Here is a 17,028-nt window from a genome sequence, read left to right on the forward strand (position 1 = left end):
TCTCTCAATTTCCCATGAAATATATTTAGTTATGTATTTAGCCACCTTTCTCTGTAGCTATATATCTAGGAGAAATATGAAAATACTTCAAACTTTCGGGAGAGGTTATCTCTGGATGGTGAAGCTATCTTTACATTTTTTTCCATCTGTAGTTTTTCAATATCCTACATTAATATGAAATACCATATATTTCAATTCTAAGATGCACATATTTTCACATCCCTGAAATCAAGACAAGTCATAAAATCAGTAGTATCTTAGATTCAATGAAATGTGGTAATTTTGTAACTGAAATATTAGACTATTTAAAATAAAACAGGGATGATGATTAAAGAGACTTTACAGAGGATAACTTGTCTATGTACCTTAGAATTGACTCAGAGAGTTCCAAAGATTAGTAAGGAGAAGGTAACAACTTGGCTGTAGCTGAGGTTGTTTTCATGTAGGCTCAAACAAATGTAAGCAGGAGGGACACGTTCAGTAGGAATGAAATTGTTTACCATAATAGGCAAGATGAGAAAAGTGAGGATTTTGAACAGAAACAAAAAAAATACCCCAAACACCTTTTCTGCAGCACTCCGTTTGAATTGGAGTGAGACACTATGAGAAAGAGCTTGAAGACTGAGCAGCGTCAGAATGAAATTGAACAGGCACTGGGGAAAGTCTGGACGACCATACTCTCTGAATGGGGTCTGTTTGTGAAATGATTTGTTCTTGAAATGCAACCAATTTTGAACCTGTTTCTTGCCCTGTAGAACTCAATGTATTTTACTTGCAAATTTGATAAATGTAATTTCCATGGTTCTCACATGAATATAAAAAATAATCATACATTCAATTAAAGGTGACCCTACCCTCTTTTCTTGCTTAATCTCTACCATTTTTAATTTCATCGACAACCTTCTCCCCAAATGCTTATACACTTTGGGTTTGTACCCTTCCCTTGATTATGTCATATGTAGAATTTATTCCAATAACGTGTTTCCCTTGCCCTTAGAACAGATTCTTATGACACAAACACAAATAAGTGAGACACAGGAAATGATCTTCTTCCCCAGAATACTGAGTTACTGTTTAACAGGATTTTTAAATAATCATGAATAGTGTCAAGGCTTAGATAATTTTTAATCTGTATGAGAATCTCTCATACCAAGGGGAATTTTGGTACCTAAATGCACTGCATACACTTATTTTCAGTTTCATTTTCCAAAAACGTTAAGTGAAGATTTTTAAGAAATTGCCTTACCCAGCAAGTTTGATGGCATGTGTCCGAAGCTTTCGATACTTTTCTGGTTCTTCATGTGTGCTGGTAACATGTCTATATATCCCTTTCTTATAATGGAAGAAATCATCGTGGACTTGCATTATGGCTAAAATAAAATCCAAGAAGACAAATGGCATGGTTTTAAACAGTTATCTTTTAAAACCTCCAGAAAGCCTCTCAGAACACTCGGTTGGTAAATTGCCAGGAGTAGAATCTAAGAAGGAATTTTGCAATTCGGTCTAATTTTCTTTCCTACTAATTTAATTGACTGCAATATTTTCGTGTTCTCTTATAAAAACACCTTTAGTTATTTTGAATATCACTTAAGTACACAATATACCGTTAAATGGCCATCTAATCTAAATTGACAGAAGCACTATTACCAGGAACGGAGCCCCTTGCCACAAAGACCCGCTACACTTGGCTAGTGATTGCTATTTCTCCATTAACCTTGGGCTTCACCACAAGCCTCTTAAAATTCCAATTAAGCTACTTGCAGACAGTGAACCTAGCAAACTGGGCTTACAGTAATTGTCCTTAATCCTTAGAAGTAAATGCAAACCTTCCCTTGGTGAGTTTGAATAAAAAGCAAACCCTTGGCAAAGGAATACTCTGACAAGATTTCATCCTTTCAGCTCTGCAGAGCTAAGCCAATGTTGTATTCTTTAGAAAGTAAGAGTTTATACTTTATAAAGCTCTCTATTCCCTCACCCAGATTTCTTCTTTTCTGCATTGTGTGCTGCTTTGTTGAAGGGCTTGGGCAATTCAGGGTGAAGACTCTAAACTCTTCCAGAAGACGTGAAGTGAAAATATTTTTAACTGGGACTAGATAAGTATACCTTGACAACTGCGTGCAGTGCTTGTCTATCTTAGTTTGATATGCATTTTAAATAAAATAAGAACTAAGGTCACTAGCATTTGATAGATCCTAAAATGAAGTTCCTACTCCAAAATCAAATATGACTTTTAATATTCCACGTGTTATTTCATTTTGTAGTATTCCATGTCTTTTCTGATGCTGCTCAAATATACTCAAAAGAGGTTAAATCTTCTTTAGCTACTTTAAAACACATTCCCATGGGATTTTAAGAATTTATATAACTGTACTCTATGCAGATCTTGGCTTTTGTTCTCTCTCCAGCACCTAAACTTATTTTTAATTCCATAGATTTCAGAAGAATGCACACACTGTTGTTTATTCAGCGTTCTATTGCCTTTTACATTCCTTTGTACTGAAAGAGGAGGAAAATGCTGTATGTTAGCCCAGGCAACAATGTGCAAACAATCACGTTGCATTGACAGCAAGATGAGTCAACCAGCACTTATAAAAATGTGAAGACATCACTACTGGTTTTTCTCTTCTACAGAACCGTTGGCTCCTTTAGCTCTTCTCTGCTCTCTCTAAGCACCGTGAATAAAATATACTCTTCATTGCTGAAAAACTGCCAACTAAAGGAACATGAGGGAGACGCCATCACAACTAACTTGAAGGTGGCTCCTTCCTTCAATTGCTGATAGCAGAACAGACTTGAGGAACCCATAAAAACGTGGCCATATAAGCTACTGTAGTGCAATCTTACTTTTGAGAAACTGCAGCCAACTTATTACTCAGAACTCTAACAGGCATGAGGGCAGGCTGGAGCCACGTTGCTCAGAGCTCTCTTTCTGACAGCTCAACTAGCAGGAGACAGATTCTCAACAAACATTTCTTAGATAGATGCTGAATAATTTGGATTTCAACAGCATTATTTTTTAATTTTATCTCTTTATTTTTGATTCATTTTATGAATTCATGAACATCTAAGTATTTGACCATAAAATAAACCTAAATTGCTCTCCGTTTTGAATAATTTTGATCCAAATATCTTTTGACTGATTAAAGAGAGAGAAACTTGAAACACTAACACAAAAGATGTGAAGATGCAGAGAGGTTCGATAACTTGCCCAAGGTCATTTAAGTAGGAGATGCCAAAGTTGGAATTTTGAATTCAGCCTTGAGTTCAAATGCCTATGCTATTTGTCACATAAAGTCCACTTAATGAATCACAGATTTAAATTACACATGAATTCCTCGCTCTTATAACAGCCAAACAAAAATCACACAACTGTAAGGAGAAAAAAAAAAATCTCTTCTTTGTTTCAGGTTTCGTGTAAGTTCCTCAGATTTTTAAAATTAAATTCGGGGCATGTTTAGTATAAGCTTTGCTTTCTCATAAATGTTAGGTAGTGATAACGACCAATAAAAATTCTTCCAACACAGTTTTTAAATCCACGGTTTCTCTAGATGTTGAGCCAATACTAGTTAGGTCTGTCTTCAGAAAAACAAAACAAACACTGGTCAATAGTTCTTTAGGTATATATCAAATGCTTGAAATTTAATTTTGGTTTATTTAAATTTATTTGGTTGATTTGAATTTATTTGGCTTATTCCACTGCATTGATAATATATTTTGGGCATTTCAGTGTTCACAACCCGAATTTCCATTTAGGCTTCACTGGATTTGCTCTTCCCTGGACTTCAAGGCAATGTTTAGTACAGGGAATACATGCTCTGGACTGATCTTTATCCAGGCCATTGGTGCAAAATACAATTCAATAAGTCAGCAGAGAAACTATGTATCAGAGATGATATCTTAAAAATCAAAGTCAATATACAGTAAGCCAGTATATTATTTTCTTATTTACTGCTAGTTTACTATCCATAATACATTTACAAAACTGATCAAAATAGAAAGCCCTTTATACAACACAAAAATCATACTGGCTTATTTGATTTATTCTGAGCTTATAGGAAAAGGAAAATATCTACTTTGTTACTACTGCTAAACTTTGATTTTTTTTTTCAATCCATTACCTAATTCCTTTAACTGAAGATGAGAAAATTTCTAACACTGTGTATGATTCTTTTTTTTTTTTTTTTAAATTGGCACCTGAGTTAACAACTGTTGCCAATCTTCTTTTTTTTCTGCTTTTTCTTGCCAAATCCACCAGTACATAGTTGCATATTTTAGTTGTGGGTCCTTCTAGTTGTGGCATGTGGGATGCCGCCTCAGCATGGCCGGATGGGTGGTGCCATGTTCACGCCCAGGATCTGAACTAGTGAAACCCCGGGCTGCCAAAGTGGAGCAAACGAACTTAACCACTCCACCATGGGGGCGGCCCTTATGTATAATTCTTAAATATGACTGAACAATTAAATGAGCTCCATCAGTTAGCATTTCATATTTGAAATGTATGAATGAGTCTATCTTCTTAAGATAAAAAGGAACCTAATGAAGTTATTAGGTGAGCATATCTCCCATTATTGCACTAATCTTAGAACTATTGAATCTTACAAATACTCTAAAAGTCAAAATTTTCTCTCCTTTATTATGCTCCATTTTTGTGAGCTAAAATGTAATGCTGTTTATTAAAGGAACAAATAAAGCACAACATTTCATTCAAGCTTACCTTGAACTGGTCCATTTTGCATGATTTCTTTCATTATCTCAGTTTCCTGGAAGGAAAAATATCAATAAGCATCATTCTTGTTATCAGAGTATAAAACTATTGTCTGGCTTATAATGTTAGGTATTGTACAATCGGTTTAGGAGTTATCAATCCAAGGTGCCTTGACCACTTGCAATTTGCTCTTAATCATGCTTTGAAATACTCACATGTGAAATGCTGCATTGATGAAGTTTACTAAAAACAAGATGCACCCATTTATTTCATTGACTTTTACCACTGATAATTTTGGAATGGAGAGGAAATATAATGACATTTTATGGTCATAAAGAAAAAATAATGAAGTGAAAATCATTTTATCAGTGGAGATGAGTGTCAGCTCCATTATTTTGATCACAAGACTGATTCTAGATGATTGTTTAGTGAAGTGTAGTGTAGTTTTAGCATACAAATATTTCTGTGTTGCCACCCAACATATAATGCAGGTGTTAGTAAGGAGGCAGGTCATTCATTCATTCATTCATCCATGCACATTGATCACAGGGTATATACCAGAAACTAGGTAGAAACAAACATTAACCCTGAACCTACCCTCAAGGTATTTACATTTTGGTGGAGTAGACAGACAGTAACACTACTAATTGCATTACGATATGATAAATTCAATTACAGAGACAAGCACAAAGTACCACGGATGCAAACAAGAAAGGAAAATTAATTCTGCCTAGGAGTCAAGAAAATTTCACAGACAAGATGAAGTTCTGACCTGGGCCTTGACACATATGTGGGATTTTACCAGTGGAAATAGGTTGGGATAAGAATCTGTGTCAGAGGAATCTGGCTAAGTAGAGAAGCATGAAAGGACATGGTGTATATAGGGAGCAGACGGTAGTCATATGTATCAGGACATTGTGGGCAGGTGGAGGGGGTAGATGCTGGCAGGACATGAGGCTGTAAAAGCATTCGGCCAGATCCAAATCACGAAAGGCCTGTATGTCACAGTAAGAATACTGGACTGTTTTCTGCAGGTAATTGGAAGCCACAAAAAGTTCAGATATTCTGAAAGTGAGAAGACTGGGTAACACCGATCTGATGAAGGAAAATTTGCCTAGGCTTTTAATATGACAAACTAGAATCCAAAGGAGTCATTTTCCCATTATGGCAATGTCTGTTTCAATTATTTTGTGGAATAAAGCAAAGGATTGACAAAATGACCTACTAACACAAGAAAACTCAGTGAAAAAGGGGTTTTTTAGCTTTTATTTATCAAATATATATATATAAATATATATACAAAACATAATTTTAAATTCTATTTCTGTGGGCATTTTCAAATTTAAACCAATCGCTTATTCTGCTAATCTTACAAAGATCAGAAATCATACCCAAACTGAAGTCTTTAATGGACACTTTAAGAATATCAAAAAATTATACCTGGCAACATAGCATTATTTTAGAATATAATAGTTTTAAGTAGTTTTTAAATAGGTAGTTTTAATAACAGCACAGCTGCATATTTTTTACAAAGTCAACCATTGTTAACTCTTGTCACTTAGACTTACGTTGGAAGAGACTCTGTATGGAGGAGAACACTGGTAGATCCTATTAGATTTCTCGATGTTGTTGGGACATGGCTTTGTGGCATGCCGTTTGCCCCGCCCATCAGACCTACTTGCCATGGCACAGTCATTATCGGTAGCATTTTGGTCCTTGAAAAGTGGATAACATGCATGGGATACCAGTCTATGAGGAATAAGCAGAGAAGTAAAGGTAATACTTAGGAAAATGCCATAATATCTTATGTATATGTAATTTTACTGAATTAAACATTCACAAATTATTCTGGTTACTTATATGAGTAACCTTCAAAATGTTGACTGACTCCAACAAGTAGCTCAATGACATTACACTCCCTGCCCCCTACTTATTTCTTCATTACAATTTTAATAATCCTGCTTCAATCCACTTTAATAAATAATTCTACCTACAGTGTAGAATTTCCTTAAGATGAAAAGTGACCATCAATCAAATCTGTGTTAATGTTAGCAGGGGAAGGACTCCTCCATTCTGCAGCTATAATTATAAAGTAGAAGAGCCAAATTTGATGTGAAAAAGACAATAAATTTTACTATACCCAGATAGAGGGTTCTGAAAAATTATTTAAGTTTTAGAATTAAGGGTGTTTTTTTTCCCTTTTATTAAGTTATAGATATCTTCTCATAAGCTTTCAATTATTATATGTTTGTACTTCATGATGTTTTGGGAGAAATGGTATACACTAATATAATACTAACAGTTAAACTGGAAAGCTATCAGATGTATACATTATACAAAAAGTAAAGAGAATAATTTTGATTTCTGATTCTGAAACTGAACATAGAAAAGTACAAATGATTTGGCTCCAAATATAACATAATTCATTGAATATAGAAGCATATAGTAAAGAAAATAAAACAATGGAATTGGTTTCATTGATATTGAATGTTGAACGGGCCATTGACGTATCCAATAAGATTCGTTCAAGAAAGACCAATAGTGTCCAACAGAGTAAGAGAATCTGAATAAAGAGCATGATGAAAGCAAAGCCATTCAAAACACAAAACACTTCAAAAAAAAGTCTTGCATTAAATATGTTGCTTTGGGATAATTTGTATTGCAAACTGAATTGTGTGTCTCCCTCCACCCCCCAATTCATACATTGAAGCCTTAACTCCCAAAGTAATGGCAATTGGAGACAGGGCCTTTGGGAGATAATTAGCTTTAAATGTGATCTTGAGGGTGGCGCCCTCATGATGACATGAGTGCCCTTATGAGAAGAGGAAACTAGAGCGCTCTCTCTGCCTCTGAGGACACAGAGAGAAGGCATGCCAGGAAAAGGGCTCTCATCAGGAACCGAATTGGCTAACACCTTGATCTTGTTCTTCTCAGCCTCCAGAACTGTGAGAAATCAGTGCCTATTGCTCGAGCCACCCAGTCTTTGGTATTTTGTTATGTTAACCAGAGCAGACTAACACAATGAGATTTAATTGGGTCTTAATAATTTATATTTTTAAGCTTTTAAAGGGCTTTAATTTTTATCATTGCACAAAACAGAAGCCAATGAATCACTATTACACCAGGAAAGTATCAGCCCAAGTGATTCTTTCTAAGCACCACCTTATTAGGCAAAAACTTGTGAAAAAAAGTTTTTAAGAAACGTATTGCCACCCATCAATATCTGACACTCACTCTTTCATACTATCTAACCATTCTATAGGAGACCCCCAGCACTCAGTGGATTAGAGCAATATTTATGTATACTACTGGTTATCTTCTGCAGCTTCCTTAGCTGAATAACTCAGCTGTTAAGTAGATTAGCTCTTATAACAGACACAAGGATGTGTGCCTATCAGAGAGTGTCCTACGTGAGAGTAAGGAAATGTAACTTGCCTTTTCTCATCAGACGGGATGGGGACAATTAAGGATATTGATGAGCGGAGGCACCTATAAATTACTTCTTTATTTTACTCATCTTAATCTAATTTTAGCTGTCTTTATCTGTTCATCTATCTGAGTTACTGAAAGACTCAACAAGGGTTCAGCAACATTAATTACTCTATTCCCTCCACGGGAACTCAGTAGAACTATCTGGCTCAGAGAACAAGAGGACAATGCGTAGTTCAGTCTTCCTATTAATTTAGCTGGGAATGTATATGTTCTTCAAATAATTGTTTCCAATAGTTTATAATCTCAGTAGATACTAAATATAGTATATATTTAAATACAGTATACATTTATACAGATGTAGCATATATTTGTAGATTTTTTCATAAAAATCTTGAAATATATATTTTTTTCCTTATTCTAACTCTAGTAGCAGTCATAATAATCCTAGAAACACGTGTTTGGCAGCTATTTACCCACGTTTTCTCAGGTACCACCAAGCCCTATCGATGCTTCCACTGTTGCATCCATGACGGTTCTTGGCACAGCAAGAGATCAAATTCTGAGGAGACAGATTGGCTGTGAATCGACCGTTGGACTGAATTGCTATTCGGTCAGCAGCCACACCTGTTTCAAATAGAATATTGATTAATATTCAAATGGTACATGGTATTTCTAATAATTCACATAGCCCTTTTTGTTTGGACCCTAAACTAGTCTTCAAACCTTTATGCAATCTCAAATGAAGGCCAAATGTCGTTAATATATATATGTATTCCAACAAGTTCAACTGTGTCATAATTTCAGTCATAACTTTTGTCTGATTTTGGTATTGCTCTATTGTCTTAGCAACTTCAAAGATGCTTCTAGTTCCTTGTTCCTTTCATGTTCCGTATATTCATGAATTCTTCATTAAGAAATCTATCAAGTGAAAGTCCTTGAGGGCAAAAGCCATATCTTACTTACTTTTGTATTTCCTGCACCTAGAACAATGTCTTACATATAGTCATGGGTAAATATGTATTTTTTGAAATGAATGTAACTAAAGTAAGGAAACCATAAAAACTGATGACAGAAATATTCATTGGAAATTCATCCATGTTAATCTGGTATAGTGGAATAAATCGAGTTCTTGGTTTTTAAACCCGTATGTAGTTTCACTACTCAGGAGACCATTCTTAAGCTAATCCAGGCTGATGTGAATCTATCTTATAAAATATCTAAAAGCCACATGGCATACTTTTATGTTTATAATCGTCTTGAAAATTAGGATCTTAATCTGATTAGAGTAGACATGGAATTCATCTTGTTTTATACATATGTGTAAATTTATATACATATATAAATTCATCTTGCTATATATATGTGTGTGTGTGTGTATTATATATATATATACCTATATCAGTTTGTTCCTTTCTCCAACACACATCTATCGACCACCTACTAGTAAACAGGCGTTACACTAAGCACTAGAAATGACAATGATAAACAAGAAACAAGAGAGTCATAATTCTGCCCCTCTATAGTAGTAGACTAGAGAAACTAATCAACCAGTAGCAGAAAATTATACGTGTTATCATTTTGATCATGCTACCGTGATAAACTAATATGAGTGATCAGATTACGAGGAAATTGGGGTGGATGAAATTTTGGTACAGATTTTTTTTTGTTGGATACCTGGAATAAATCTCATTCTTGATGTTTAATCTTTTACTCAGTTTTAATTAAAGACAACAAAGTCATAACCTTTCTTCTATCCATCCAATTTTCTCAGAAGATATAATTTTTCCTGATCAAAATTGTCTGGCTGCTAATTTAAAATTATTCTAAAATAATTCATTTTAATATAATGCATTTACAAATGTATTTTTGTATATACATGTTTTTTATGTAACTACTTCATATATAAAAGTTTGTAGTGCAAATGCTGTCACATTTTACACACTCAGCATGTGTTGTGTCTATAACCTCCTACTTCCTTCTCAATTCTCATCTATTATTCTGCTGGATATATTTCTCAGGAGCAAGTGATACTATACCACCACCTCTGCTATTCTCAAGAAAATCATTTCTTATGTATTTCATAAAAGAAAAGAGAAATTCCTTGATTCCTTGCTTTGACTTTCGATATAAGGGTTCAGAATCAAATATAAGTTTTTCAAATGCTAGTGTAACTATTTCTTGGTTCAGAAAATACTTTTATAATGGAGAAAAAATAATAGTCAAAGAGTCAGAACCCTGGCTTCCAGGATCATTTCTGAGACTTCTTGGCTTTTGGCTTTGAGTAAGTCACTTCCTCTATTTGTATCTCTTTCATAAAACCAAAGGCTTGAAAATGGTGACCTTTACGATCCATACCAGCCCATGAATCCGAAGATTTCACCTAAAGCATAAGTGTTTTGAATTCTAATGGTATACAATATGTTGCTCTTATACAGATATTTCTGAACCTCAGTGAAGGTTTAATCCAAATTCACTTGAAATCCTTAGGAAAGGTCAGAAGATTTAAGAATGACTCAGTTCAGCAAAATTGTTTTCCACTCTCTTTTTGAAAACTTTCATTGGGCTTTACCTCTGAGACACGCTTTATTACTTTCCCAGCTTACTTTATTCTATCTCCAAGTTTGCTCTGTGGCTTGTATCACTCCCACCATTCCAAACTCCTTCACTTCTTCAGCTCCCGACATCTTGCTTGAATTTTATTTGGCTGCATAACTATTTTTTATGTCTGTGTATATTTTTTAAATGTCCTATTTATTTTGTAACTTTTAGCTTCTTTCAAAGACAATTTGTCTTATTTAAACTACTATTTCCTGACACAGTTTTCTAGATCTTTAAGAGAATCTAGTTTATTCTTTTCTTTACTTAACACACTCAGAAAAATAACATCGGCCTGATTTGCCATACTGAGTACACAGGATACAAAACTGTGTCGTCTGAAACCACAAAAGTGTTGAAAACCTGCTCTCTGGTGTCTTGGTGAATTAGCTAGGGGACAAATCCAGACTTAGCCCTGTGCTGAGGCCATCTGTGGGGCTGTGACCTGGGGACACCAAAATGCACCATCCAAATCAGCCTAGCAAGTTCCTCTCAGTATTTTACCACTAATGCCTTTCCTTAGACATCTTCAGAAATACTGGTCCAACTTTAAGTTTAGGATAAAATTCTTGCGTCACCCAGGAGGGCTAACATGTCAACTGCATGAACATAGAATGACAAACAATTTTTCTAATTAAATCTCTGTCCACCTGTCTGAAACAGGACTTAGAGAGGTCCCCACGTGGATCCCTAATGCATTGAGGACAAACATCAGATAGCCAGAGAGCATATGCTGAGGGAGTAGGCAGTAGTATAGAGTTAACGGATGGAGCCACTCCAGAGGTGAGCTTAGCCAACATTATGGTTCTGCCAAAGGCATCACTTTTAGAACAAACTAGCTGATGTTATGAGGTTATGATGGGTAGACAAAGACATCAGCACTTTTCTGTTCCAGGGAGTGTGACCCTTCAGAGCTGGCTTTTCCCAGAGCCTATGTACTAATTTCACAATGCTTTCAGTGCTCACACTGTTTTTGAGCACTCTTGGAATGACCTTCACAGCCTAGAGCACGGGTGTATGAAGGTCTTTGCTAGTAGCCAATCAACATCACGTTCGGTTTAATTTAATTGCTGGAGTGCAACCAAACTCTGGAGGATAATTTGGAGATCAAATTTTGGTCCAGTATCTGAGCATCGGTTTACTGGGCTTGTGAACTTATACGAAAGTAGCTATAAAAGAGGTATTCCTTACAGTTTTGAAGTAACAGCAACACTCTTTGGAAGTTACTCTTAGGAAAAGATCAGTTATATCACATCAGACTCAGAACCTATATATTTACTTTTATTTAAAATGAGATAAAACATTTAATCCTTTATTATTTAGTTCTGAAGTCTTACTTTACATCAAATTAGTTTAATAATTAAATATATTCTTCCAAATCTTATAAAGAGAAAAGAACATAAGAATTGCATGGCTGCGTATGCATGTATTAGGATTACAGGCAATGTCGCGGATGAAAAGGAATCTTCCACTCTTCTTATCATCTGGCCTTAACTCTCCCAGGAAAAACAAATTTTCGCAATTTTTCTTTGTTGCTCTTTTGATTTACTCTCTATTTAAAATTAGACCCTAAAAATAAAGACCAATTTTCAGACTAAAACTGGATTTTTGTATAATCTTCAGGTTGTGTTCTCTGGTCAGAATAAGATTTTATTTTAATTGACCAAATGTTAACATTGAAATATTCTAAATTTAAAAACCCTTTAATCACTGTCTCGGGCTCTAGGGTCAAAGGCAAAATTTGTAAGGAAGTAATTAAAATGACTTTATTACTTGCAGTGGAAAATGCCCACGATGCAGCACAGTTTTTTTGATCCAAGGGGCCATGAGTCCATCCGGGCCACTTATAAGAAGCAATAAAAAACTCCGGAAGATCAGTTGTTGCAGGTAAAGAAGGCTACAGAAGAAAAAGAGGCATATGTGTCAGATTTTTTTCAAATGTATCCCAATAACCATTTCTATAAGAAAATGCCATGCCCTTTTATAACATTTATAATTATTTTTGAATTATTTTGTACATCTAAGTTTTCCGAATGACGTTCTTGAAAAGCATTAATTATGTAAGATTCTATTGCACTCCATGTCCAAAAATGACAGTTCAATGTGGGGAATCATAACATAATGCAAAATCATGAGAACAATGCATACAATGCTTTTTCTGGGTTACCATACAGTGCAATCATTTCAGCCAACGTTTCTGTCATCTTCCGGCAGAGTTTCGGTCATCCTTGTGAAAGACTACATGGTATTATTTAAATTCGGCCCCATAAATAATGTTCACTTTTATGTCTCCCTTATGTTGAAAATATGCATGTGATTCTGATATGACTTTAATTTTGAAATGATGCATTTGTGGCAACTATGCATTAACACACTTGGAGCCCTAAGGAACAACGTATTACATCAGCTATTAGGAAACAAAATTGGAATGAATTGGTTGACGTTTATAAAATCCTTGAAGATTAAAAAGGACTTCAAGATGTGTGTAATGCCAAAAGTGCAACATGCTAGTGTCTCAGGAGACCATGTTAAAGTCTTGACGTAGTCAACTTCAGCTGCAGTCTTTCCAAGAAAGCAAATTAACAATTGTGGACAATTGCTCACATCCCTCAAAGAAAATCTAAAACACAATATTCTGCTTCTTTTCCAAACTTTTCTAAAGAGTGATAACTTTCACTTCCATAAATAATCAGGACTCCGACCAAACAAGGATTTGGTTATTAATTTTTATCACTTATGCATATGCAGACATACACACACATACCCACACACACACGTCATTTTTGAGAGTGCTTCAAAGTTTGCAAAGTGGTTTTTTTTTAAATTTTTTTTTTGCGAGGAAGACTGGCCCTGAGCTATCATCTGTGCCAATCTTCCTCTTTTTGCTTGAGGAAGATTGTCATTGAGCTATCATCTGTGCCAATCTTCCTCTGTCTTACGTGGTATGCCGCCACAGAGTGTCTTGATGAGTGGTGCTGGGTCCGCACCTGGGATCCAAACCTGCGAACACCAACTCAACAACTACGCCACTGGGGCGGCCCCTTCAAAGTGTTTTCATACTCAATATTTTCTTTTAGTTTCTCAATAGTTCTATGTGACGTAATTAGGGCAAATATTATTCACTCTATTTTATGAATGAGGAAAGAAACTTCTGAAAGTTAAATGATGTGCTAAGGTCTCTCAGTTAAAGAAGAAATACCCCTGAAAGTATACCCAGGTTTTACAATTCTTAACACATGCTGCATTTCTCATTTCCCTTTATCAGAAATACATGGATACTTTGCAACAGGAGTAAAATGTCTATAAAGGCTAAAATTTTACTTACTTGTAAGTTTTATGATTGCGCATTGAACAAGTAAGGCTACTGATCCAATATCTTGCAAAAAAAATACTTCTGACAAGTATATAATAGCTTCAAAGAGTAAAGGAAAATTTAGACTTTACATGCCTGCTTGAAAAAGTATCCATCCAAAATGTTTATGGATTTAAATTTTAATGAGAGAGTTCAGCTTTGATTTATAGATTACTTGATAGGAAACTTATTAAATCCTGAGTTCTACTACTAAAAACATCGCTATTTAGATGATGGGAGAAAAGTGCTGAAAATGTCAAGCGGATCGCCGGAGACTGCCTGCGTGGTAACTTGAAGAGCGGTAACACAGAAACCCAGGTGATTTTAGATTCCTAGGCCATTAGACTGGCCACACTGCAGAAACTTACTGTTGGAGCAGAATAAATTCACTGCTCTGAGCAGAGAGTTTCAAAGATATAGACTCACTCTCCAAAGGAGTCTTTCTAACTGGGACAGAAATACACATATCTTATACATTACTCATACATTCTAATTCTATTATTATTGGCTTATCAGTATACTTTTAAGAATTTATAATACTAAATTGCCTCACGTTTCCAGAAAAATAGGTGGAGTGTCAATTGCTATTTTAATTTATCACTTTATAATTCCAATTTAACAACATAGCTAGGTTATTTCCCTTCTGCTCTGTTTAGGCAATAAAGATATAACTATTATTCAGACACATTTCAGCAGGGTTGAGTTATTTAGAATTTGACTTCCACATTCCAAAGCCTACCAGTGTGCTTTGCGCATGGGAGGTATTCAATAAATATCAGATCTTAGTGAGGAGGTACATATCTATCTGGTAGATTGCATCTCTTAACAAAAATCTGTTTTTCCCTTGTACGCACGTTAAGTTGAATTATATACCAGCATGCATTTGATGCTTTTATGATTTATCGTTTAAAAATAAAAAATGTGAATGGCTAATCCCTTTCAACAAGGCAATAGAGAAACAACAAGCAAAATGACATTGTTGTTGAAAATATCTTTACCAACCCACTAAGCCAGATCAATTCACGAAGCTCATCTATTCAATCTCTCAAGATTTTTACCACTTATTCAACATTGCTTTTCCTAAAAATAAGCCCATGGGATTTGAGGCCGTTATATATTATCTTGTAATTTTATTTGCCTTATGGTGTCAGATAATCTGATCTAAGGAACAATGAACAAATTTGATATTCCAATATTCCATAATTATTTCATTCCTCTATAAAGTAAGAGTGTTTTTTAAAGAGCTTATAAATATAGGTAAGCACCACAGAATAACAGCTTTTAGGAAGTGGTAATAGAAATCTGGCTTCAATGAATGACACTTTTTTTTTTTTTTTGGTCAAAGGATAGCTTAATAAAGCAAGATAATCAAGAGGATCAGCTGAAAGTGACAGAAATTCCAAAATGACAGTGGCTTAAATAAGATAGAAATGTATTTTTAAAAAAGATTAATACTATTATATATGGGCATTTTTAATTTTTTAAATTGTAATGTTGAAAAACTTCAGTCATAATCTAATTATATTTCCAAATTAATATCAGTCAAATTTGAGGTTAAATTTGAACAGTCTCCCTGCTTCAATATTTCCACTTAGAAATTAGAGATTAAAGATATTGTGGAAAAATACAAGAATTAAATGCAATGGCGAACACTGGAGAATTTTTTTAAGTAATTCCTGCATTTAACTGAATCAAAATCTCTAAAAGAGTAATCGAAACGTAATCTCAGAGCAGCTTGAGAACAAACTAATCAAACTGAGGACATTCTGGACATTCTTAGTACAAGTTCATATCTACACAATATCGACTATGTGAATAACTCCCTCTATCTCTAGTTGCACTTTCCCCCACTTAAAGTTAGATAATCAGAGTGACCTGAGAATCAGCAGAAGGCAACAGAGAATATCATTCTGTTTTGTCCTTCACGATGCAAGGTCAACAGCCATGAATACCAAGAAATTTCTTCTAAACTATTTGATGCTGGAGAAGAAAGGACTAATTTTCTGGTTGCTAATGGCAAAAGGAATTTTTCTTCTTCAACAATATTTGCCTTCATGCCTTAACTCTTAAAGAGCTATGCTTTGATATTTCTCTAGTTTCTATTTGTAAAGTGATTTTTTTAATGATGTACTTCTTGTAAATATCAACATTCAGTGATCACACTATGGCAGGTAGTGCTGGTTCTCTCATCCTTTCCCTTTTCCTAGGCTTTCCCTTTATTCATAGGAATGACAATTTTAGCTCAGCACATGCTAGGTCAGAAAAATGACATTTCCTAGCCACCCTGGGCTACCAGGTGTGGCGGCATTACTAACTTCTCCCTAGGGGATGTTAGCAGAAGTGTCATTAGGAGCTTCGGAGAACTTTCTTCAAGAGACATCTTGCATTTGACTTTTACTCTTTTTTATTGATCTTTTTTTTTCTTTTCCTGCTGGCAGGAATTTGGGTATTATAGGTGGACATGGAGCAGCCTTCTTGAACCCTTATATGACCGTGGATATAAGGGCTCTGGAAAATGGAACAAGAGGAAGCAGGAAGCCTAGGTACCCACTACCACACAGTGCGATTCTAGTGCAGGACCACCCTTCTCAAGATATGTGAGTGAAAGACGAATTTCTATACTATTTAAGCCACTATCAGTTTGGATTGTTGTCACTCTCAGATGAGCCTAACCATGACTAAAACGGCACGCATAACTGACATTAAAGCTGCTTGGGCAATACCATATTTCATTGAACCTGGGACAACATCAAATACAAGAAGCATCCCGACTGCAGAGGTTTAAAAAAGTGAAGAAAATGTACATCTGGAAATTGATGAACTACGATATTTCCTAAAATGAGTTTCTTAGAACATTAGTTCTGAGGAATTGTAATAGGAAATTACAAAAGAAGGAGTCGATTGATCAAACAGTTCTGAGAAACACTGGTTTTGAAAATCAGAT

General features: G+C 35.1%; 1 protein-coding gene across 2 annotated transcripts in view; it reads right to left on the reverse strand.

The window, feature by feature from the left end:
* TINAG (tubulointerstitial nephritis antigen) overlaps positions 1–17,028 on the reverse strand; it is an 88,142-nt gene that overhangs the window by 51,512 nt on the left and 19,602 nt on the right. For both annotated transcript variants that reach the window (XM_014863836.3, XM_044776885.2), the window contains exons 5-9: positions 12,506–12,629; positions 8,611–8,761; positions 6,274–6,454; positions 4,715–4,760; positions 1,247–1,370 (exon numbers count right to left, since the gene is read on the reverse strand). In XM_014863836.3, the coding sequence (XP_014719322.3) occupies positions 1,247–1,370; positions 4,715–4,760; positions 6,274–6,454; positions 8,611–8,761; positions 12,506–12,629 (626 nt within the window). The remainder of the gene's footprint in view (positions 1–1,246; positions 1,371–4,714; positions 4,761–6,273; positions 6,455–8,610; positions 8,762–12,505; positions 12,630–17,028) is intronic.

Source organism: Equus asinus, chromosome 8, assembly GCF_041296235.1.
Source record: "Equus asinus isolate D_3611 breed Donkey chromosome 8, EquAss-T2T_v2, whole genome shotgun sequence".
Taxonomy (NCBI): Eukaryota; Metazoa; Chordata; class Mammalia; order Perissodactyla; family Equidae; genus Equus; species Equus asinus.